General features: G+C 42.8%; 1 protein-coding gene across 1 annotated transcript in view; it reads left to right on the top strand.

Annotated features, from left to right (window-relative positions):
* The window catches only part of SHQ1 (SHQ1, H/ACA ribonucleoprotein assembly factor), a 98,744-nt gene extending 83,377 nt beyond the window's left edge, over positions 1-15,367 (top strand). The window contains exon 11 of the mRNA XM_005695727.2: positions 14,456-15,367. Within this exon, the coding sequence (XP_005695784.2) occupies positions 14,456-15,008 (553 nt within the window). The 3' untranslated portion in view covers positions 15,009-15,367. The remainder of the gene's footprint in view (positions 1-14,455) is intronic.

Here is a 26,144-nt window from a genome sequence, read left to right on the forward strand (position 1 = left end):
GGAAACTGAATCTGGTTGTCTTTTCTCCTTCTCTAGGGGAAGAGTTGTTTGTTTGTTTTTTTATCCCTGTATAAATTTTAATTGGAATTGAAAATATAGTCTGGAGTCTTACAAACCTTGGGCTTCCCTTATGGCTCAGACAGTAAAGAATATACCTGCAGTGTGAGAGACCCAGGTTCAATCCCTGGATAAGAAAGAGCCCCTGAAGAAGAGAATGGCTACCCACTCCAGTATTCTTGCCTAGAGAATTCCATGGACAGAGGAGCCTGGCAGGCTATAGTCCATGGGTTTAACATGACATGAGTAAAACATGACTGAGCAGCTAACACTTATAAACCTTTTTACTCATTTAAAAACAAAACTATCTGGGGACTTCCCTGGTGGTTCAGTGGCTAAGACTTCTCACTCCCAATGCAGGAGGCCTGGGTTAGATCCCTAGTCAGGGAGCTAGATCCCACATGCCACAACTAAGAGTTTGCATGCTGTAACTAAAGATCACAGTGCTAAAACTGAGACCCAGTGCAGCCAAATAAATAAATAAATGTTTTAGAAAGCAAGCTTCAGTCTGTACTACACAAATTTGATAAAATTGCTCACTTTGTGGAAAATATTCATACAAGTGATAGATTCCTGCTGGCTAGTTTTCAGAGTTTTAATGGGAAAGATGAAATTTTTTTTAATTAAACCTTTTATTTTGTATTGGAGTATAGTTGATTTACAGTGTTGTGATTGTGTTAGGTGGACAGCAGAGGGACTCAGCCATACTTATACATATATCCATTCTTCCCCAAACTCCCTTCCATAGAGGCTGAAGGCTTGAAAACAGTATTAAAAAGAAAAATAATACACATTCTTATTTTATTCTTACTTGGGCAAGTACTAAGGTTGGTCTGTAGATCAAATGTCTTATTGGGGCTCTGAGTGCATGCCTTTAAAAATGGTATTTGAAATGACCCACAGACAGTGCTTTAACCAATATCATAGGAATCACCTCCATTGCAGTGAACTATGTACTTCTGCAAAGAACAGCTTTCTGTGGAGAGTATGCTTGTTGAAAGAAATGACTAATGGATCTTTCTCTAGGCTTATTTTGAGATTCTCTTTGTGTTTGGTAAAACGTGCCAGGCCCTTTTAAAAAGTAGTTTGAGATGAGTAGCATTGTATTAGAAATCTTGTTGTTTGCCCCAAGGAAACCAGAGCCATCCCTGTGACCCTCTGCACCCTTCTCTCTCTGGCTCTGCCCCCTTTACCTGAACAAATGTTCAGAAGCCTGAGGCTTCTTTTCCAGAACTTGTTTTTGTTAAGTAAGTCGAGATGATAAATATACAAATAATGAATTTTAAAACACCTGTGTAAGTATCACCCAAGTCAAGAACCACCCAGAAGTCCCTTGTACCTTCTCACATTGTGTTACCACCCATTGGTTTTTGCCTGCTTTGAAACTTTGTATAACTGAAATAATACAGTGTGTACTCTTTTGCATGTGGCTTCATCTATTTAGAGTTATTTTGGTGAGAAGTCTAATTCAGTATCAGTTTTTAAAGGTCTCTCTGGGGGCTCCTGTAGCAAAATTTCTTGGTTATACCCGTTATGACCTCATCTTGACTTCATGGCATTTGTGAAGACCCTGACCCTGATGCTTGGAAAGATTGACGGCAGGAGGAGAAGGAGACGACAGAGGATGAGATGGTTGGATGGTTGGATGGCATCACCGACTCAATGGACATGAGTTTGTGTAAGCTCCGGGAGTTGGTGATGGACAGGGAGGCCTGGCATGCTGCAGTTTATGGGGTCGCAAAGAGTCTGAAACGACTGAGCGACTGAACTGAACTGTTTCCTCAACTGAGGAAAACCCAATGCATCGTATTTAAGAAGCTGAGTTCTAAATGCTGTAGCTCCTGGGTCTGGCTTCCCCACAGAGGGAGATAAGTTATAGAGCTGTCTTTATCATGTCAGCAGGCTGTACCAATTGGCATTCTGTGGAATCATTCTGTGTAAGAATGAGTACAGGAAGGTCCTGCAGGTCTGCCCCTGGAGGTGGCCACTTAGCATAATGACTGGCCCTCTGTGAGGAGGTCTGTTCTGTAACTATGTCTGATCATGTTGGAAAGCAGAGGTTCCCAACTTTCTCTAGAGAGCATGTTAACTGGTTCAAAGTATGTGGGAAGAGGCAGAGAGCTTATGTGATATGTCAGACATTTAGTAATTCCAGAAAACCCATACCAGGGAGCAGGCAGTGCATGGTTGTCATTCATTTGGTAGTACAAGATTGTTATTAAGAAAACGCAGAATAGTTCTTTTTTAACTGATTCATTCCATTGCAGGATGCATTGGAGAAAACATTTCATTGACCATCATACTTGCGAGCGGATAAATATTCTGAGTTTTCAAAGTTTCTTGACTTCCTTCATAATTTGGAGAGTTGTGTGCTGCATCGGGTGTGTGGTGAACACTCCGGCACTCGAGTATTTTCCTGTTTCAGTACTGTGAAAACAACGCAGTGCACAAACTTTGTGTTTTGTAACCAGGGAAAATCTTAGCATTGAGAACAAGTTTACAAAGAAATAAACACATTAAATCACTTGTCCCAGTCTTTCTTCCTCAGAGGATGCCAGGAAGTTTGGGAACAGTCATTTTCCTTCTGCTTTCAAGATGGGAAAGTGAAGACAAAAAGGACATGTTTGAAAACGCAGCCAGAACTTGCGCTTCTGTAGACCTCAAGACTGTCTTAGAATGCCAAGTTCACTGTTGTGCAAGAAATTGGAGGACAAGGGGTAGAGCATCCCAGCTGGTGGTCTGCAGCCCCACTGGTGGCTTTCAGGAGAAATGGAAATAATGGCCCCCTCAGCCGTCAGGATGGCAGGTGGGATAGGAGCCAGCCTGGACAGTTACTTTTGTGCCATGCCAGACGGAGACTGTTTTCTGTGTCCCAGGGCATGAAACAGCTTGGAAAGCGTTGCTTTAAATAGACTCTGCAAGACTGTCTGAGGGGCAGTTCAGCTTAGAACTGAATGCGTAGGAGCCAGCCTAGGAAGACTTGGGGGAAGAATGTTCCAGAAAGAGGGAGCATTTGCAAAGGCCTTGAAGAAGGAATGTACCATTGTGTCCCTGGGACAGAGAGAGGGTGATGAGTGGAGCTCCAGAGCACAATGATGTGGAAACAAATGGTAGGCAGCCCCCCTGAGAGGCAGACGGGCCCAGAGGGCTGCGTCTGGGGCCTTGTCTTCACTGGGGAAGTTTAGATTTTATCCTGAGTGTTCGGGAACCCATTGCAGGTTTTAAACAGAGGAACATCATGACCATAATGTAGAAGTGTAAAAGCATGGCGTTTTATACTCAGAAACCAGAAACAGACTGACCCTTCACTGCGTTTCATTATGTGAAGGAAACTTTTCTACGTCTTGCTGCTCTTGATATTCTTGGTGGTATCATTTATTTCATTTGTAAAATCAGGAATTTGTATGAGGTTCCTTCTAAATTCTTCTTGGCTCTAAAGATCTTGATCCCTGTATACACCTCTGTATTAGTTCCCTTGGGCTGTAATAACAAATGATTGAACACTGGATAGCTTAAAAGAGCAGAAATTTATTCCCTCACAGTTTTGGAGGCCAGAGGTCTAAAGTCAGTGTCTGAGCAGGGTTGGTTCTTTGTACAGGCTTGAGAGAGAGTTGGCCCATGCCTCTCTGTGGCTTCTAACTACCAGCCTTGACACTCCTTGCTTGGCTGTAGACACAGCACTGCAGTCTCTGGCACCATTATCAGTGGTCTTCTCTGTATCCTTGTGTCTTACTTATTATAAATGAAACAAAGATGAAATTTTTTTGATAATAAGTATAATTCACAAAGAAGATAGACATCACACACCATTAGTGTGTCCTTGTGTCTTTATATGATGTTCTTGTAAGGACACCAGTCCCTACTAAGTGATTGGATTTAGGGCTCACCCTAACACAGTATGACCTCATCTTGACTTTATGACATTTGTAAAGACCCTGTGTCCCCAACTGAGGTCATACTGACAGGTTCTGGGGATGAGGACTTGAACATATCTTTGTGGGGGGTACATTTCAACCAGAACACCTTCTTTCTGCTACCAGCTTCTTAGTGCCTTCTCCCTTTAGTTTATTGACCTCTACTTAGTTTAGTGGAATCCAGATAGCCATGTCATCTGAACAGTTAGTAGGTCAAAATACTGTACCTCTGTGGTTGAACAGTATGGTCTGCCCTTTTCACATAGATGAAAGGTGGAAATACTGGCAGAATTGTACAAGTCTGGCATACCCCCAGATGTCTTGCTTCATGGGATACTTTTAGAGAAAAAAATAAATGGAAGAGATGTGTTTCCACCTTGGACCTATAGTCCCCATTTTCCCATATCCTTTTCTACCCTACAGAAGTCTTTTGTTGTTGTTCTTTGTTTTACTCAACCAGTTGTTTGGGTTCACTGATAGGATTATATATTTATTTCCTGCCTTGTACCAGAAATTATTTGAAGCATCTTTCTTGTGTGCATAAACAGATGAGCTGATTAGGGTTGGGGTAAAAGAAGCAGAGGGGAGGTAAAGACCTAAATGGAAGTGGAGAGGTGAGAAGGAGCCACTGGATTGTCCCATGATGCAGGTGGATCACGGATTGGAACTTCACAACTGCTGGTGTAGAAAGGGAGACATTTTGACTTGGCATAGTTCCAAGAGTTTCATGGGGCCAGTTTTGAAACTGGCTCTGAATTCTAGCTTTGGGGATTACAATGAAGCACATTTCCCTAACACAGTTCTGCTGGGGTGCAGGGGGTGCATAGAGGGAAATGTGGCAAATTTATGACACTTAACATTTCCGTCTCTACTATTTGATTCAGTCTGGCATAAATGCAGAATGGTTTCAAGGACAGGATGCAGTGCATTTCTCTCAAACTATGGACATTGCGTCCTTCTTAATCTATTTGTCACCCTCATTGTCTGCTTCTTAGGTGGATGCTGCCACCTAAGTGGTGAAGCGAACGATAGCTTCTCTGGATTTGGATAAACCTTCATTTACCTACTTCATTTACCTATTAACTGTCCTTAAATAAGTATAATTGCCATATCAGTTTTTTTAATATAAACTCTTTTACTTTGCTCTAAAAATGTGTGTGTGTGGAGGGTGTTTGTATATCTAGTATACCACATATATGTCGTGAGGTGGTCATTCTTTCTGAATAGCTGTAATTAGAGTTTCCACACTTTGAAAATTACAAAGAGAACTGGTGATAGTCAGCACACAAAAATACACACTACTGATCAAACCATTTAATAAATTTAGTCCCCATTCTAGTATATCACTCTCCTTCCTAGCATCTCCCCTGCTCATCCTGCCAGTATTTTTTTTCTTTAACCTCTTGATTATGGTTGATATTATATAGTACAGATAAACTGCAGATTGAGGAAAAGGACAAGGATTTCACAAAGGCAGAAGAAGTAATATAGAAGCTGGATTTGAACCACACATAGAACTGCTGACAGTGAGGCTTGGATGTGTGGGATTATTAACAACTGAAGCAGAAAATTCTACAATAATAGTTACAAGTTGAAAGTCTTTATTTTGACTATTAAAGCATTGATTTGAGTATCACATGATTGAGAGGCCCTTGAACTCATGGTGCCATCATAATTATTTCTAAAAACTATCTTATGATTCTGCTCTAAAAGACAACCTGAAATGTCATACATTACTATAATAGAACTTTCTTAGAATAGTTACAAATGCAATTAATATTTGGTTCATTCTTTGTTTATTTTGAGAGTTAGTGCCTAGTTGTAATTATAACCTACGTCTGAATATTGTTAAATATTTTCTAAACTTATTTGTGTAGTTTGTCATTTTGTCTCAAGGTGAAATCTTCACCTTTTAAAAATCACTTTTTACTGTTAAATTTTGACTTCTATTTTATGTTGATCAACTTTAAGTGTTCTTTTTTCTTCATCTTAATTATCTTCCATTAATGAGCATCTCCACTCTCTTTCAAAAGTCACGTCCTCCCCAAACCTAAGAAGGTGACCTTATTTGGAAATAGGGTTGTTGCAGATGTAGTTAGTTGTTAAGAGGAGATCATGCTGGAGTAGGATGGCCCTTCGATCCAATATGACTTTTTCTTCTTATAAGGAGAAAAAGAGTCACAGAGATGCATCCAGAAGGAAGACAGCCTTGTGAGGAAACAGACACACAGAATGCCATGTGGTGACAGAGCATAGCATGATGCATCTGCAAGCCAAGGAACGCCAAGGATTCCTGGCAACACCAGAGGCTAAGGGAAAGGCATGGAACAGATTGTTCCATTGGAGCTCCCAGAAGGAATCAACCCTGTCAGCATCTTGATTTTGGATCTCTAGCCTCTAGAACTGTGCAAGGATAAATTTCTGTTGCCTTAAGCCACCACATTGTGATGGTTTGTTATGGCAGCCCTAGGAAATTAATACAGATTTTCATACTGTGAGTGGGGTGTTACTGTAACTGATACCTGAAATTGTGGGAGTGGCTTTAGAGTTAGGTCATCAGGAGAAGGCAGTGGCACCCCACTCCAGTACTCTTGCCTGGAAAATCCCATGGACAGAGGAGCCTGGAAGGCTGCAGTCCATGGGGTTGCTGAGGGTTGGACACAACTGAGCGACTTCACTTTCACTTTTCACTTTCATGCATTGGAGAGGGAAATGGCAACCTACTCCTGTGTTCTTGCCTGGAGAATCCCAGGGACGGGGGAGCCTGGTGGGCTGCCGTCTATGGGGTCGCACAGAGTCAGACATGACTGAAGTGACTTAACAGAGGCTGGAAGAGTTTGGGAATGTGTGCATAATGGAAGAATCTTAGATTACTTAAAGAGATAACATAGTAGAAATATGGACATTAAAGGTGAATCTTGTGAAAGTTTAGAAAGAAGTGAGGAGAGCTACAGAGAAAGCTTCTGTAGTCTTAGAAAAAATTTACATATCATCTCCTGTAGAATGGTGCTAGAAACAGGAATGTGAAAGGTACTTCTAGTGAGATCTCAGATGGAAAAGAACTTGTTATTGCAAACTGGAGGAACAGTGACCCTTGTTGCCAAGGTGGAGAACTTGGTTGTGTTGTGCCGGCCAGCCATTCAATGTGGAGAGTAGAACTTTGGTATTTAGCTGAAGAGATTTCCACAGGGTTAAAGATGCAGCCTGTTTTCTCCTTGTTAACTAGAGTAGAATGAGAGAAGGCAAAGAGAAATTGAGGAAGAAATTGTTGAGTATAAAGGGGTCAGCACTTGATGATTTGGAAACTTCCCAGCCTGTCCACACTTCCCCAGTGCTCAGTGGGTAAAGAATCTGCCTGCAGTGCAGGAGACACAGGCGATGCAGATTCGATCCCTGGGTCAGATACCCTAGAGGAGGAAATGGCATCCCATTCCAGTATTCTTGCCTAGAAAATGCCATGGACAGAGGAGACTGGCAGGCTGCAGTCCACGGGGTTGCAAAGAGTTGGAAAGGACTGAGCATGCACTCATCATCATCATGAGCCTGTTCACCTAACAGTGCTCTGGAATTGGGGCCACAGGTATGGGTGGACAGCCTTTGGCTAAAGAGATTAAGCATGTGAATTTTGGATCCACTCAGCCATCTGGCACAAGTCAGGAATGGAGGTGGGCTCATCCAGGAAGGACATATGGAGAGAATTCTCTTGTCTAATGGTGTGCATCCCCTTGACTTTCACAGAAGACTGACAAGGTTTTTGAGAATGTTATAGCAGCAGAGAAACAACCAGCCTGGACTGAGAAGGGCAGAGATGGGAGGAAATGAAGGGAGAATGGGTCTGAGGGCAGCACCAGGAATTCAGAGGCCAGAGTAGGTGGAGCTTCCACCCTAGTGGGTGGGCCCAGAGGACAGAGCATCAAGCCACAGAGGATTATTCTCAGGCTTCAAAACTAATGGAATTTGGCCTACTGCACTGTGAATTTGCTTTAGATTGGTTAACTTTTTTTATCCATTTAATTTTTTCCCTTCTGAAATAGAAATTTTTGTTTTTTACACTTGTACAACCATTGTATTTTGGAAACAGATAACTTGTTCTTTAATCACAGATCTGTGGACAGAGAGGAATGTTACCTCAGGATAGAATATACCCAGAGTTCCACCTAAACCTGTTTGAGATGAGAGTTAGATGAAAGTTTGGACCTAAAATTGATGTTGGAATGGATTGAGACTTTGGGAGTATTGAGATGAGTAAATATATATTGCATGTGGGACAGACATGAATTGGGGGTGAGGCAGAGGCTAAAAGACAGACTGCATCGTTGGATAGTGCCTCCCCTTAGTTCATATCTTCTCACAGAACCCTAGAACATGACTTTGGAAATAGGGTTCTTGTACATGTAATTAATTGTTAAGATAAGGTCATATTGGTGTAGGGTGGGCCCTTGATCCAGTATGACTGGCATTCCTAGGAGAAGAGACACATCCAGACAGAAGACAGCCTTGTGAAGAAACACACCAAGAGAACGCCAGGTGGTGACAGAAGCAGAGCTCAGGGTGATATATCTGCAAGCCAAGGGTTCCTGGCAACACCAGAAGCTATGAGAAAGGCACGGAGCACATTCTCCCCTCAGAGCCCTCAGAAGGAGGCAACCCGCTGATGCCTGCATTATGGACTTCTGGCCTCTAGAGCTATGAGAGGATAAGTTTCTGTTGTTTTAAGCCAGCCAGTAATAGTTTGTTATGATGGTTACTAGTAACTAATAGAGGGAGTTTTGGGGAAAATTGATCTAATGACCCATGGATTAGGTATTGTTTTTCATAATGCAGACCCAGAGAAGGGTATTAAGTCAAGTTGAAAGTAGGATGAAAAAATAGTTCATTGGCCCATACTCAGTGAGGCCTAAATAACTCTTATCTTGCAGTGTTTTCTGTATTAAATTGGTATTTTCTTGTTCGAAAAGGTCAGTTGTTTCTGTTAATGACTGAGCTGGTGATGCTTTTCATTCTTACAGAGTCAGGGCAGGCAGTAAGTTCTATGTTCACTGTGCATGAACTGGTATTTGTCTTTCACGCCTGTTTTTAGAGATGAGTTTCACCAGCAACTTCTACCTAAAGCTAATGCGTTACCTTTTATTTAGATCAGGTTGCATAAATGTATATTAGGCGGGGGAGTTTGAAGTTTCGAACTGGTTCTTTTCAGCAGAGAGGAATTATGATTATATGTCATTGTCATCATTGTCTTTTAAAAAGAATGTTGATATATGGTTTGTTCCCAGAAAGAGTCTGAGGGTGTGTGTGTGTGTCTGTGTGTGTATGTGTCCTTTGAAATTAAAAGCCAAGTCACTGTATTCATCATCTAGTATGAAGTGTGTCTGGAGTGGCCTCGCTGGAGTCCTGTCCTGCATTATCGGTTGCTGGCTCTAGTGTCAGTATGTCATGGCTGGCAGGCTAGCAGGTTTTGGCAGAGGAAATGAAACCTAGTCAGTTACTATGAGATTTATAGTAGACCTGCTATTGCAGGAAGTGGTGAAAAGTTGATTGATGGTTTGAGACAAAATTCTACAGCAAGAAACAGGATGTATGCTTTCTATTTATACCCAGTTTTCTTTTGCCTACATTTCAGGGCTCCTTTTGCACTTTGTTTTGGCGGTTTCATAAGGTTACAGTTCCCTTTTTGCCCCCCTAAAATCAGTCACCAAATATAAAATAGTTGAGGAAATTTTATATCAGCTTAGCCACAGTAAAGGCGTACACCCTTAGCTGTTACTATTACTCTTCATTGGTAGTTGGATTTACTGTAGCTTGTCAGTCTTTAATTTAAAAAAACTTCTCCAATAGGAAATTATTTCACATATATAAACAGAATGGAAGGTTTTTTTTTTCTTTTTAAAGTTAATATGGCAGGATTACATTTGCAAAAATTTTCTGAGAAAAACCTGCATTGAGTATAATTTTATTAAAATATGACATTAGTATGATCTCTCATGTGTCTTTTAGATGCTGAATCTCTTCACTCCATAATTAATATATCTTAACAGATAGGTGGAGAAGGCAATGGCACTCCACTCCAGTACTCTTGCCTGGAAAATCCCATGGACAGAGGAGCCTAGTAGGCTGCAATCCATAGGGTCGCTAAGGGTCGGACACGACTGAACGATTTCCCTTTCACTTTTCACTTTCAGGCATTGGAGAAGGAAATGGCAACCCACTCCAGTGTTTTTGCCTAGAGAATCCCAGGAACGGGGGAGCCTGGTGGGCTGCCGTCTATGGGGTCGCACAGAGTCGGACACAACTGAAGTGACTTAGCAGCAGCAGCAACAGATAGGTATTCTTCACATAGATGTAAAATATACTCTATAAGTACAACTAGTAATTCAACATATGTGTCGGTTGAGTATATCCACATGTACCTGGTTTTTGTAAGCACTCTGGCTAACTAATAATGTCATTTGACAAGGCTTTTTGACATGACCTAGCCTGGTCTGTTTTGAGTGTGACAGTGAAAAGCCACTAACTGCGTTAAATGAGGTGCTTTCTGAAATGGAAAGGCCATTACAGTTAGATTCTAGAATTTACAAGGAGTGGCAGACTTAGAACCAACTCCAATTGTGCCAATGTTTGAAAAGAACAAAAAGGTTACTCTTTCGTGGCTCGGTTTTTTTCTCCAAAGGAATAATTTCCTTTTCTGTGAACAGTGACTGCAAAATTATCTGTGTCAAATAATTGAACAGAAACAAACCCAACTTTCATTCCTGAGATTAGTTGGGTCATATTCTATACCAATGATATTTTGAAATTTTAATTAGTTTTTTTTCTTTCTAGCATTCTTTGAGAGTTCAAAGTGCTTATTCTGTTAAGTTTCTATCTGAAGTTTAATATAAATTTGAGAAACTAGATAGCTTGAGGTAGTAAAAGTGGGATAATAAGAAATAAAGATGAATCAGAGTGGTAAGGAACAGAAAAAAAAACTACATATGATCCATTTTTTAATACATTATATAATGGATCATTTTAAACATAATATTGTGCTAAAAGTGAGAAATGAACTTTTCCCTATAGGATAGGAATTTACCTCAGCTGGTAACAGGCAAAGATCACTTGGCTCATCTTTGCCACTTTCCTGCCTGTTAGAGTTGACCAAGGTCCCAGTGTTGTGAGGGATGCTTTCCGAAAAGAGCCCAAATTACAGGTGAGGAACTTTAGAATTCCAAATTTAAGTAGCTATAAGTGACAGACGTAATATTTTTATAGTAGACAATAATAATAATAAAAATCCAAATAGTTTTAGCTTGAGTAGATATATCTGTGGTATTCACTAATACCCACATTTTTTCCTCAGATCCTGCAGTCTTTGTAGGTAAAGCTTAGATGTATACTTTAAGACTGCTGAGCTAAAAAGAGACCTGTCACAGTTTCTGTGGAGAATTCTGGGCCTTATGCAAGTGAGAACTTGCTCATTGGGAAGGTGTTGAGTGGCATCAAATTGGGAAGAAATCATGGGAACCTTTTCAGAGCCCTCAGAGTATTCCTGAGAGGCCCTGTGGTGGAGGAGAGAGAGCACTAGAGCTCAGAAGTGTGGGCTTCTGCTCCTGACTGGCCCCCCTGCTCAGCGGGGCAAACTTTAGCTCGTCTCTCAATTCCTCCAAACTTCTATTTTGCCATCTGCCATGTGGGGATGAAAATGAAGCTGATTCACAGGATTGTCATAGGAGCAATTACAACAATGTTTGTGGAACGTCATCCTTCATATATTGTCAAAAGTGTTTGTTATGTCTGTTAAAAATGTGAGATGTGTGGTCACTGAAGTGTAAAGGCTTTTATTTAAAATTTTTATTTTGGATATTATAATTTAATAAGAAGCATTCTCTTCTTTCCCAAGTTCATGGCTTTTTATCTCTTAAGGCTGTGTGTCATTACCCAGAGAGGACCTTTTTTTTAGTGAGAAAGATGACAGTGAACTAATCCTTAGGCTGGCAGAGCCTTGTGGCAGAGAGGTTTAAAACTGGTCCACTAGCTCTGACCAAGATCCTTGGCAACTGATAGCCAAAGCTTCAAAATATATTATGTATATCATCCACAACTGTCTTGGACATGATGTAGATTGTATTACAAACATCTTATTTTATCACTGTGCTTTTAAAGATGTCTCAAATCCACCAGAGCTTACCCAGAGAGTTACAGCCCTTTGGTAGATCATCTACTAACTCCAGTGAATCTCACCCAAGCTTTCCTTTCAACCGCAGGCCATCTTTCCTTTTCTAAGCTCCGTCAATTCCAGCACCAAAACACAGGGTTTTCCTCGTTTAAGAGAAAGTTGCACATCCACAACAGCGATTGTCCTTGTCCCACCCAGCCTTGGACACTGACTGCAGTGGAGCTTATACTCTCCAGACCTGGAGAAAGTACCCCAGGAGGAAGCACCCCTGTGGAATCTTTTGTTATGCTAAATATTTTGAGACAAAGGGCTCTCAGGTATATCCAGGCACTTAGATGAAAATCCCTATCCATCACTCTATTGAAATGAAGCCTGTAGTCTCCAGTATTATGGGGTGGACTGCACTTTGGATGAATGAACTTATCCTGTGAACTCAACTCATTCAGTTTGTCTCAAGCCACTCAATTCATCTTTGGAGCCAGAGAAATACAGGAGCCATGTCAGCACGCTTAACCGTTTTCACTCACTGCTACTGTTTTTCACTTGTCACACCAGATTTTCCTGTACGAAACAGCAAAGACATCTTTTTTGGAAAACTGCAGTATGCTTTACATTGCTTCAAAAACAAAACAACTAAAATGCATCTAAGTTAATGGAAAAGTTTTATCTGTTCAGTATAGTGTTTATCCGGAGGAGGCAATGGCACCCCACTCCAGTACTCTTGCCTGGAAAATCCTATGGACGGAGGAGCCTGGTGGACTGCAGTCCATGGGGTCTCGAAGAGTTAGACACGACTGAGTGACTTCACTTTCACTTTTCACTTTCATGCATTGGAGAAGGAAATGGCAAACCCACTCCAGTGTTCTTGCCTGGAGAATCCCAGGGACAGGGGAGCCTGGTGGGCTGCCGTCTATGGGGTCACACAGAGTCAGACACGACTGAAGTGACTTAGTAGTAGTAGTACTAGTATAGTGTTTATCATGTAATGTTATAAATTTAGCAAAAATATCCTCTGAAATAGCATGAGATGGTTTTCAGTTAAAAAGCACTCTGTTGCTCTTTTATACTGCTTTTCTTTTCTTTTTCAGTTAAGAATTTTGAATAGGTATTCCATTCCCATAAGTTTAAAAATAAACCATATGCATGAAAATTCTCCCTTTCACTATCATCCTTCATCTTTCCAGCTCCTGCAGTGCCCCCTCTACATAAATATTAGTGTTTTCTGTAGCTCTCCAGAGTTCATGGTTAAGTGTACAAGCAACTTCAAATATGTTTTTGCTTCTTTACTTTTTGTGTGTGTTTAACATAAAAAGCAGCATATACATACAGAAAGCCTTTTGTCATTGTTAAACAGTAAATCTGGGTTAGTCCCTGGAGAGCCTCCTACATTACGTCACGGTTGACTATTCCTTCCTGTGGCTGTTCCACAACTGATCTAACCAGTGCCATGTTGGTGGACATTTGGGTATTTCTTATTTTGGAGTATTAGAAACAATGCTGCAGTAAATATTACCTTGGACCTGTGTCCTATAGCATATGTGTTTAATTTCCAGATGTGGTTTTGCTGGGTCAAGGGTATGTACATTTTCAATTTTAAAAGTTATTGCCAAGTTCTCCTGCATCGGGATTATAACTGTTTACTCTCTCACCAGCAGTGAATGAAAGCGCCTTTCGTCCACAGCCTTGCTGGCAGCGTTACCAAATGTTTGGATTTTTGCCAATCTGATAAATGAAAATATATCTCAGCATGACTTTAATTTGTATTTCTTTTATTTGACTGAAGTTGTTGAACACCTTTTCAAATATTTTCAGAGTCATTTCTATTTCTTTTTGTGAGAATTGTCTGCTTGTATCTTTTGCCCATTTTCCTCATGGATTGTTATCTCTCCTTTTAAGAACTCTATTAGGGGAATTAGGCCTTGTTTAATGATATGAATCACAAATACTTTTCTCAATTTTGCATTAGCCTTTTGACTTTTCTTCTTCTTCTTATTTTTTTACCCTTCAGAAATTGTCTTATTTTTATTAGTTGAATTTATCAGTCTTAGCCTTTCTTTTGTGGCTTCTAGATTTTGATCATAGGAAGGCCTTCCTCATTCTGGGGTCATAAAGGAAATCTCCTTCATTTCCTTGTAATACTTGTTTCCTTTCTTCCGTTTGTATCTTTGATCTGTTTGGGGGTTCATCCTCTGTGCTGTGTGAAGTATGGATCCAACTTTATTTTGTCATCTCTTTGGATCCAACTTTATTTTGTCATCTCTTTAAGCTGTGGACTCTGTTATCCCCAGACCAGTTAATAGTCCTAATAATTGTTCTTAAAATGGTTTTCAAGGTCCAAAAAGTTGGCAGCTCTTGCTGAAGCCTTAAAGAAAGCATCCCTAACCAAGGCCCAGCTGGGGTTAGAACTGGAGGAGCTGGAGGCAGCAGCATTTCTGGTCCAGGAGGAAGAAACCACATCAAAAGCAGGGGTCCATTCCACTTCCAGGCAGCAGACACCTGCCTCCAGCTCTGAGACGAGTGGTTCAGAGGAATCAGAGAGCAGTGCATCACCTGAGACTGAGGAGTCAGACTCGGAGCAAGAGGAGCCCGGAGGCGGTGAATCTGAGACAGAGCATTCCTTGTTCGGTCCCTTTGTTGAAGAAAGCAGCATGGCCCTGCTTCTTAACGATGGTGGGATGTGTAGAAGCACCACTTTCCTGGGGTCTGATGATGGTCGAGAACAGCCGCTGGCCTCCCCCCAGGCTTCCAGAGCATCTGGGCCTCTGATCCAGGAGCTTGGAGAACAACTGGAGACTTCGGTTCAGATTTCCGAGCCCAAAGACTCTGCTGCTGGACAGCAGCGGAGTGTGCTGGAGAGAGAAAGCCGGCAGACACCTGAGGATTGACTCTTGAGTGGTCTCATTTGTTACTGAGAATTATGTCAGATTTGGTTTTATTGACTGAATTAAAATTCTTCATTTTCACTTAGTACTTTTCCTTGGTATATACAACATTATTTGTGAGCTAATATTGACACCAGTTGGTTTTCTTGTACCTTTAAGAACAAAGTTCTAAAGCAAACTGTAATTAATATTATCAGGCTTATTTCATGCAGTATTATTATTTTGAGATTCATCAATGTAGCATGTATCTAGGATTTGTTGTTTTTTTTCCATATCTGAGTAGTATTTCATTGAATGGACATTTGGGTTGTTTCCAGCTTTTGGTTGTTCCAAATAAAGCTGTTATGAACATTTGTGTGCAAGTCTTTGTGTGGACATATGCTTTTATTTCTCTTAGGTAAATATCTGGGAGTGGAATGATGGAGCCGTATGGTAGGTGTATGTTTAACAGTGTAAGAAACTGCCAAACTGTTTTCCAAAGTGACTGTACCATTTTACACACCCACCAGCAGCCTGTGAGAGCTCTGCTTCTTTCTCATTCTTGTCACCACTTGGTATCATCACTTGGTGTGGTCAATTTTTAACATTTTAATAAGTGTGAAGTGGTATCTCATTGTGATTTTATTTTGCATTTTTAGACTACTTGTGTTGAGCATCTTTTCACATGTGTGTTTGTCATCCACATATCTTTGGTGAAGTGTCTGTTCAAATCTCTTGCCAGTTATTTTTGACCTGCGTTGCTTTTCTTATTTCTGAGTTTGCAGAATTCTTTATAAATTCTAAATACAAATCCTTAGATGAGTCATCCTTGCATGCCTGATAATCTTTGATTGCATAAACATTGTGAGTTTTACCTCATTGGGTGCTGGATATATGTATTCTCATAAGTATTCTTTAGCTTTGTTTTGGGATGCAGTTGTTTGGAAATAGTTTTGATCCTTGTGGGTCTTGCTTTTTTAATTTGTTACATAGGTCTGAAACAGTGCTCCATCTAGGACAATTTCCCAGTCCTAAGGAAAGATTTTCCCATGCCCCAGGGATTATGTGTTTTCCAGTCCGGCTGATGAAAATAGACACCTGTGTGAATACTGGTCCTTCTAATCCTTTCACATGGCTCTTTCCCAGCCTCCCTGACAGGCTTTCCTCAGTGAGTAGTTGACCCTCTCCTGGTATCTGGTGTTCTCCACAGCTCTCACCTTTCCCATACTCTGTCTTATAGACTCTGGCCCCCCAAGTCCCCAGCTCTGTCTCCTGAACTCCAGAGTCCATTGGGTTCTCTCTGGGTTGCCCCTCCCTGTGCAGCCTGGACAATCATCTGGGACAGTAGGTGAGGCCCTCTTACCCTCCTAGGGTTTGGTTTCCATTCCTCAGGATCACTGTCTTTCATTGCCTGATGTCTGGTACCTTAAAAACCCATTGCTTCATGTATTATTTCTTGTTTTCTTTTTTGATTATATCAGAAGTGGGGAGGTTAAACCTAGTCCCTGTTACTCCATCTTGATTAGAAACATAAACTTCCATTAATATTTTATATGTGAATTTTCTCACTTGAGTGTAAGCTCCTTGGGAATGATGTCTGTGTCGTGTCTTGTTACCACTGAATCATCAGCCCATATTCTCAGTGCACCATAAATATTTGTTGAGTGAATGAACAAATGAAATAAACCAATTTACTTTGGGGAGGAAATGAAATGAAATCTGATATATACTAATCTCAGTAGCATTTTTATTTCAGGAAAGGGTATGATCCCTTTTATTCTACTTCTCTGTAGGTTGCGAGTATTTGTATTTCCACTGTAAATTCCAGTTTATATTAACAGGATAGTTGGGGTGACTGTGCCATTTGACACGCACGTTAACTCCTAAACACTGTAACAGCTTTGTTAGAATATGTTCAAGACTTTTCTCAGGCTCCCGGAGAGCTTCAAAATCCCTATGACCATTGAAAATGCATTTCTCCTCAGTAGCACATGACCTGAGGCCAGTTTGAAAATGCATTATCTGTTATTCCTCTCATTTACTACTACTAATGTCAAGTTGAGCAAATCTACTCTTGTCTAAAAATTTAAAGCTGTGGAAATTTCTCTTTCCATCAACTTCTGCCCTTACTTAGGAATCTAAAGAGGATCTACTTTGGTGAGACTCACCTTGGGTGGAAAAATCTGTGACTCCCTTATTCAGAGGAGGGGCAAATGTGATCCTTCCTGGATATCCTCAAAGCATTCTTGTCACCTACAAGTCTTATGCATTGGAAAGACAAAGAGAGTGAGCATTTAAATTTTAGATTCCATGTCTGCAGTGTTTCTTTTACCCTGTCTTTGTTTGTTGAGGGTTAAAACTTTATTATATTACCCTGTCTTTAAGATGAGTTAAGAGCACTATACCATGTCTATAACACAAAACACAGCCAAAGGTGCTGCTTTTAATATATATATTTTTAACTAGATAATTGGCAGGCAACTCGAGGGATCTCTTATACCATATGCATTCCCAAGAACCCTGGGTGATGGTGAAAAAAAAGTTAGGGAAAGCACAAAGAGGGGGATTTAGCAGCTGACTAGCTGCAGCTTAGTGGCAAGAACCACGGTGACAGGGCTGAGGAGATGAGGCACTGAGTCCCAGAGACACAGTTCGAGTGTGAGCAGCCTGCTGGGGGTACGCCAACCTCGAAACCTCTCTCTTCCTCTTGGAAAGTGAAAGTGAAGACACTTAGTCGTGGCCAACTCTTTGCGACCATGGACTGTAGCCTGCACCAGGCTTCTCCATCCATGGGATTTTCCAGGCAAGACTATTGGAGTGGGTTGCCATTTCCTCCACCAGGGGATCTTCCCAACCCAGGGAATCAAACCCAGGTCTCCCACATTGCAGGCAGAGACACTTTACCCTCTGAGCCACCGGGGAAGCCTCTTGGTAATGGGAATACAACTACTTTTCTTGCTCACCTTACAGGATGAGGAGACTGTATATTCAAAACACTTTATAAACTAGAAAGTATTAAACCAGGACAAGGGTTTATTATTATTATCACACTTCTCAGAGCTGCACAGGGCTCTTTTCAGCTACCTGACAACAAGCCTCTGGGGGAGCCAGCACTTGGAAAGTGAGAGCCCTCTTAATCGCTTCTGAGGTATGCTCGTGGTAAAAGTCTGCACGGTTCAGCAGATTAGATAGAAATATTAATTGTATCAGTGAATCACAGCACTGCCTCATCCGGTTGGAATTATTGACCTATTTTTCTATGTTCTGTCTCTTCTCCCATTATCCTTGAAGAACAATGTGGGGCCTTGCTGTGGGCATGATCGGTTTTAGGTGCCAGGGACTATGCTGATATCATCTTTCACTGGCATGGGATTAATTTACAAATGAGACAGGGCTGCTCCCTACCACATTCTAAATTGGTTGAACAGCTGGGGGGTGGTTTTCACACCTGCTAGTGAAAAATCCATTTTGGATGCATGGATCAAATTCTATTACCAAAAATTGGGCATAGGAGAGAAAGGGTCAAGTTTTCTCAGCCGTAAGACTTTATAAAATTCTAAATTAGAGGGGGCTCCTAGATATCTCTCTTGTTATAAGGGGATTTTTATTTTCTATCTTGTGACTAGAAATTGACCCATATAGTCAATGGTGACAAAAGAGATACCTCTAAAAGAAATGGAAATGAATGAAAGACAATAATAGAAAGGAAACTCTTGGCAGCTTTATAGTTGTCACGCTATCAGAAATATTCCAACTCTTCAGAATGTGTTAATTATAAAATCTTTGAAGATGCAGACATCCTCTTGTATAAAATGATCTGTCATGTAATGTCACTGCCTGTCAGGTAGATTGAAGTTAAAGCGTCATAAACACAAATCTCTGTGACTGTTTGGTCAGGCGTCTCTATGAAAGCAAATCAAAGATTGCAAATGTTTCCTTAACATCATTCCATCTAAATCCCTGACAGTTTTTTTTTAGTGATCGGCTGCTGCCTTTCCCGCCCATTTTCTGAGTGTGTTATATATAGTTTCAATCCATACCAAATGAAGGAAGCATTGATTAGACTTGATTTAAGGCAGCAAGTGATAAATGCTGCTGGAAATTGATTCATGCCTCTCCAGTGACTGGGGCACAGACATCCACAGTTGACACAACTCTTGTCTCAAGGCTGGAGAAAACAAACAGGGAAACACATGTCAAACAGATAAATGACTTGGCTGTTGTGAGCTCTCTGTGAAAGCCATTTGTTTCCTAGATAAGGAAGACTTCTCTCCAAAGTCATGAAAAGATAAGCTGGAGGAAAAGGATGAATGTGAAAGCAGATGCTTGAGCACTTGAAAAAAAAACAGAAAGGATGTACCTCCTGGAAGAGTCTGGCTATGTGTATCCACTTTCCTTTCCCTTTAAACGTACTGGATGCAGCAGTTTGGCCATGTGAACCTCAGTCCTAGCTAGGATCACATGCTGAAGGCTCTGCCTCTGGTATTTTATGTATTCAAAGTGATAGGATGTTACCTCTTAAGTTCTTCCAGGGCGACCTTACCCAACTGCTCTTGCTGGAGTGAACATTCAGAAGCAGCAGCAGCAGGAACAGCCGAGCAACTTAAGAGCCCTGCCTATAGTCCATCTGGCCTGGAGCTCCAACAGTTTGACCACCAGCCTAGAGATGCCTGGAAAAGAAGAGCCGTGTTGCAACCCAGAGGCTCCCATGGAGCCTTGCCCACTGTACAGTTCACTGTCTTTATGTTTCTGTACATGCTGTGTTTTCCCACCTCCACCTGTTTGCTTGCATAATGCTTTCTCTTTTCCCTGTGACTTTGCCCAGATTTGCATTTCACCCATCCTTCAAGGCCCCATGCAAATGCCACCTCTTTCAGGAGGTCACCCTTCATTCTTCCTGGCTGGAAATAATTTTACTCCTCTGAACTCCTGCTGAAGCAGGGCCAACCATGCTGGAAGAGCCTGGAATCCAAGTAAAGCCAAAGGAATTGGAGCAGGGAAGAGGGGTTTCTACCAGGCTGTACTCAGAAACAGTGGGTTCTAGAGCTCTGTATTCAGACTTGTGTAAAATTAAGATGAGAAAAAAGCAAGAAAACTATGATGGTGTAGGGAGAAACTGGACATGGAACAACAGACTGGTTCCAAATAGGAAAAGGAGTACGTCAAGGCTGTATATTGTCACCCTGCTTATTTAACTTATATGCAGAGTACATCATGAGAAATGCTGGGTTGGAGGAAGCACAAGCTGAAATCAAGATGGCCGGGAGAAATATCAATAACCTCAGATATGCAGATGACAGCACCCTTATGGCAGAAAGTGAAGAGGAACTAAAGCGCCTCTTGCTGAAAGTGAAAGAGGAGAGTGAAAAAGTTGGCTTAAAGCTCAACATTCAGAAAATGAAGACCATGGCATCTGGTCCCATCACTTCATGGCAAATAGATGGGGAAACAGTGGGAACAGTGGCTGTTATTTTTTGGGGCTCCAAAATCACTGCAGATGGTGATTGCAGCCAAAAAATTAAAAGATGCTTACTCCTTGGAAGGAAAGTTATGACCAACCTAGATAGCATATTGAAAAGCAGAGATATTACTTTGTCAACAAAGGTCCATCTAGTCAAGGCTATGGTTTTTCCAGTAGTCATGTATGGATGTTAGAGTTGGACTATAAAGAAAGCTGAGCACAGAAGAATTGATGTTTTTGAACTGTGGTGTTGGAGAAGACTCTTGAGAGTCCCTTGGACTACAAGGAGATCCAACCAGTCCATCCTAAAGGAGATCAGTCCTGGGTGTTCATTGGAAGGACTGATGCTGAAGCTGAAACTCCAGTACTTTGGCCACCTGATGTGAAGAGCTGACTCATTTGAAAAGACCCTGATGCTGGGAAAGATTGAGGGCAGGAGGAGAAGGGGACAACAGAAGATGAGATGGCTGGATGGCATCATTGACTTAATGGACGTGAGTTTGGGTAAACTCCAGGAGTTGGTGATGGACAGGGGCCTGGCGTGCTGTGGTTCATGGGGTCGCAAAGAGTTGGACATGACTGAGCGACTGAACTGAACTGAATCCTCACCCGATGTCATTGGATTACTCTGATTGGATCAGTTTAGGGAAACCCTGAATCATTCATGGTTGCCCAATGAAGTGTGCTAGCTGACTTCGTCTCAGCCAAATGGCCAGCCCTGGAGCAGGAGAGTCAGGGGGGATGGGGGTGGGGGGTGGTGTCAGCTCAGCTCACACCAGTTCTCTCCCTCCAAGGAGACCCTTCAGGGGAGTATGGTGAGCTGACAGCTTCAGGCTGACACCTTCACCTCCTGGTCAAGCACTGTTCACAAACGTGCCACAATTGTCCCAGGTTGTTCCCAGATGCTAGCACTGGGCCACTGCTGCCCAGTGTGGGCATAGGCAGTTTTTGCTCTGGACTCGCCTTCATAGCTCTGAGGCCTTTTTAGGCTACGGACCCTCTGGGACCCTCCACCAAATCTTCCTCTCCTTTCTTTCATGTGTGTCAGTCCCCTTTCTGCTTGAGGCCCTCTGCACCTGCTCCTGTTTCCTCTCTTTATCCTTCATGGAGGATGCGCTTGTAATTATCTCTTGGCTCCTGCTTCCCCACAGGACCCAAATGACACACTGGTTTTGAGTGAGCCTCTGATTTCACAAAAAGAGCTCAGCTCAAATATACTGTACCCTACAGTGCCTGTAGGGTAGAGACTACCTCCCTTACTATACAGAAGAGGAGACCAGGGCTCCAGACTGAGTGAATTGCCTAATGTCCCCCAGGCAGCAAGGGACAGCCTTGGATTCCAAATTGTATCTTTCCCTCTCTGCATCCAGGGCTCTTTACAACCTTAGATGCTGTCCCCATGGAGCCTGGTGAGGTGGCCTGAGTCACTGAAGGTCACCTGGCTCCTTGTGGGAGGAGAGAGTGAGTCTCAGCCTGTGTCCACTCCAGAGGGATTTTCTTGACTCTTTCACACCCGATGGGGAGGGGGGTATGACTCGCGCTGTCGGTAGAGATCGTCACTGTCTGTCTACCCTGTGAGCTGCGGGACCCACTGCCCCGCGGAGCTTGGGAACTTGACAGGTGAGCCATCAAGGCGCCGGTCATCTTTTGCGCATAACTCATCCTGGCACGGTGTTTTAAAAGACAAAGTAAATTCAGATGTTGCTGAGGAGGGCCGGAGTTCAAAGCGATGCAGCAGGCGGGCAGCCCGCTACCCTGGAGGCGCTCGCGTGGCCCTTGCCCCCTCCGGGTTGGGCGCGGGTGTGAGCGCGGAGGATCGGGCATCGGCGTGCAGCACATCAATGAGGACGCCTGTCCTCCGTGACGCGAGCCCACCCCCTCTAATCCGCCGCATTGTCCATTGACGTGTCTAATTATGTGTCTTACAACCGCAGAACTCCCCCCAGAGCAGCGAGGCCCTTCTGGCGGAATGAAGAGGATGATCGCTCCATCTGTTCCTCCGGCGCCAACGGGAGGCGGACGAGGGGGCGCGGGCTGGGGTTGTGCGACTACGCGTGCGCACCGGCGAGGGCCAGGCGGCAGGGCGCGGCCGAGCGCAGGTGCCTGGAGAAAGGGGATCCCAGCGGCAGGTGCAGATGCCAAACTAGCGGTGGCTGAGTGTATGTTTAATTACAGTCGACGGAGGGGGCTGTTTTAGTTAAGAATTATAGGAGACAGGTTCAGATGGAGCTCTGAGCGGAGCTCGAGAAGTAGCAGACTGGAAGCTGCCGTGGAGAGGAGACATCTGCTTCTTTAATTGGGGGTGGCGCGCCCAGAATTTCTTGATATGTAAAATAATCACCTGGAACCCCAGGAGGCTTTAATAGAGAACTCAGAGCGCCTACTCTCACCCCCATTCTGACTAAACTGTTTGGCACGAAGCTGATCCTTAAATCACAAGCATATTTCATTCTCCTCCCAATAACATTTTTTCTGTGTGTGTGGAGTGCTGACTCAAGGGGCCCATGGAAGTATTGCCTGGAGCAAAAGGCACAGAGAAGAGGATCAGAAGTAGTCTGTCTTTGGAACCAAAGACTAATATGAGCTTTACAGTTGGCAAAGCGCTTTCTTGTCCGTTGCCTGGTTTTTAACAGGGGCAGGCAGGAGTGGGCCCATTTCAAAGCTGGAGCTCAGGCTTTCGAGGGAAGCCCTTAGCAGCAAGAACCGAGGAAGCAGGCAGTGGAGAAGAAAGGATGAACAGGAGCTGATTAAGGAGACGGAGGTTGGAGTGAAAAAGCATGTCCCAGGTGGATGGATATGATGGCTGAAGGAACCAGAGTGCTTTAATGGTGGGGACAGAGAAGGGGGCAGGTTAGCCGCCTCGCTAGATTGGGAAGCAACCCATAAAAATCACGTCTACTTGTGGGCCCAGACTCAGCTTTGTGGCACAGAAAGAAAGGGCAGGGGGCAGGGAGGGGAGGTAGAAAACCTAGTATACACAATAACTGAAAATCAATTGAATATTGTAGTCCCTGGTGCATTTCATTGTAAGAGCTCAGCAAATACTGTAAGTCATCTCCCTTCCTCTTTTTCTCACTGTTTGATCATCGTCTCTGCCTACCACCAAATGAAGAGTCACCTTTCCTTTCCAAATTTCCCTGACTCTCAATCTCTGCCCCCACCATTTCTTTCCTTTCTCCCTTCTTCTCCCTCTGTGGCTGTGATTTTGATCCTACAGTATCCTCTTCCCTTCAATATAAATTCAGCTTACTTGTGCCTCCTTCCCTCTTGAATGGTTTATGACAGGAATCCACAAACTAGACCTCAAACAGGCCAAATCCATCCCATCACTTATTTCTGTGTGGCCCATAAACTGAGATTTTTTTTTTTTAAGTATGCTTTTAAATGATTAAAAAGAACTTGTAGAAATTTTTTTTTCTTGTTGTATGTTACATCTTATTGTATGTTTTTCTGCATGTCATAGCCTTGAATTTGCCTCTTGGCCTGCAAAGCCTAGACTATTTTACCATTTGGCCCTTTTCAGGAAAAGTTTGCTGACCCCTGGTTTAGGAGAAGTGGGATATGGATACTTATCCAGTAGCAGTTTAGGTGCCTGGCTTGGGGCTTCTGGGTTTTCCAGGCCCACCTGGGGTAGACTCAGAGGAAAACTGGAGTGGGGGTGGGGGGAGGCTGTTGTGTGCCAGTCTGGGAGGGCAATCAAGCGGAGAGGGATGAAGGCTGCTTTCAGAGACAAACCATTGGTAGTTGTCACATGGGTCTGCCATGGTCATACTTGTTTTTCTAGGATGGAGAGTGACTTAGAACTATTTGATCATTCCTGGGTTTAGGAATGGTGGCATTCTGCTTCAAGGTTCTCTTTCCAAAAGCAATGGCCCTTTTGTGATCCTTTTTGGAGGGCCCATCCCATCTTTGTTGAGCATTTTTTAAAGCTTCTACAAAGCATCTTTCCATAACCAACTGAACTCCTGGGCAATAGCGGGCATGCCTTTTGGTCTGTCTGGCATCTTTCTGGGGAAACCATCCCTCTTCCCCTCTCTGATAATAGTGTTCTGTTCCTGTCTGTCTGAAGGGCTGACACTACACTCTGGAAACCCATGGCAGTAAATCAAGTCACAGTAAAATGAGGTATGGCTGTAATAAGCATGGAGCCCATGATGCTGAATTCTGAGTGGAGTCACCTAGATAGCCACCACTCGTGGCTGCCCCATGACAGCCATTCTGGCCAGGATTCACTGGAATCGTTGCATCCAGCACAGATTTGTCTTTAGGATGGAGTGGTCAGATACACATCTGACAGTTTATAATTTCTCTTAGGCTTTCCTAAAGCTGTGACAATCAGAGTCAAAAGGTTGCAGTGTTTGAACACCTAATGAATTTATAATGATTACTGCCGTATGTTCTTCTATAGGCCTGACTTAGTACACTTTCATTTTTAGTATTAAAGTTTCTGTGACTTAGTTTTTATTCATTTATTAGGAGTGATTTACTAGGTGTATTATAATTTTCTCCCTAGGTGAGATTGTTTATATCAAATATGAAAATACTATTAATAATAATAACAGTTCACATTTATTGAATGCTTACCCAGCACCAAGCTCTGAACAGAGGGCTTTACAAGTCTGATCTCGTATAATCATCAGTACAGTCCAGGGAGATGGGTGCCATCAATCCCATTTTACAGATGAGAAAAATGAGTCCCTTACACAAGCATACAGTTGTTAAATATTGGCATTAGCAACTAAACTTGGTTTTATTTTACAGGAAGACAGCATATGGGTTAGAGAAATGGAGAGGCTTCATGAAGGACACACATTACCTGTTTTGAAGATGATCAAGATTTACTGCCCATTAGCTCTGTGACCTTGAGCATCTTACCAAACTTCCTTGGGCCTTGATTTTGTCATTTCTAGAGTAGTGCTGATAATTTCAAATGAGATATAAAGCTCCTGGCACATCATTAGGGCAACAGTTGAAGCTCAATCCCTTTTACTTTTTCTTTCACCAGAGGAGACTGGATCATTCTGGTTTCCAGAGAGTCCACAGCTCCCTAAGTCATTTTGTTGATGCTGTATTCCCTGCACCAGAACTTGAATGCATGTTTTTTAGAGTGAGTTGTCTTTCTGTGAGTCTGCGATTCTGTCACATGTGACTAGCAGTGGCTTTCCAAGGGCTGGTTGGGACCAGGAGACAGAGGAGGGTCAGGAGCAAAGCTTTGCAAAGAGGAGAAAGATCCACTTTCATTTCACTCAACAGCCCTCTAAGAGCCAGGCCTAGTAGACTGAAATGTTGAACTCATCCCTGGCTGCCCAGTCTGGGAAAGCAGCTTGGGAGGCGCTGGAGATGCTGGATGCATGTCCTAAAGCAATCAGTGGATGCAGCTCCATCCCCGCCTCTCTCTTCCTTCTCCCAGGCTTGTCCTGGCCTTTGCCTGGGAGCCCCTACCCATCTGCACAGCAGCCAGGCTCAGAAAGAATCCTTCTTTGATGCCAAGTATCAACCCGGCTCTCTGAGGGTGTGAATTATTCATTGACAAAACCCAGCACCCATCTGTCTCCAGTCAGCACTGCTCACACCTTTCTGTGCCCAACACTGCCCAGGGCACCCCCAGCCCTGGCCTGCCTCTGGCTTCCTCAGAGTGAAGATGAGCCTCCCTGAGCCTTTTGTCTTAATTGGAGGGATGATGGGGTGAACAAGAGGCT

This window comes from Capra hircus, chromosome 22 (assembly GCF_001704415.2).
Source record: "Capra hircus breed San Clemente chromosome 22, ASM170441v1, whole genome shotgun sequence".
NCBI classification, from domain to species: domain Eukaryota; kingdom Metazoa; phylum Chordata; class Mammalia; order Artiodactyla; family Bovidae; genus Capra; species Capra hircus.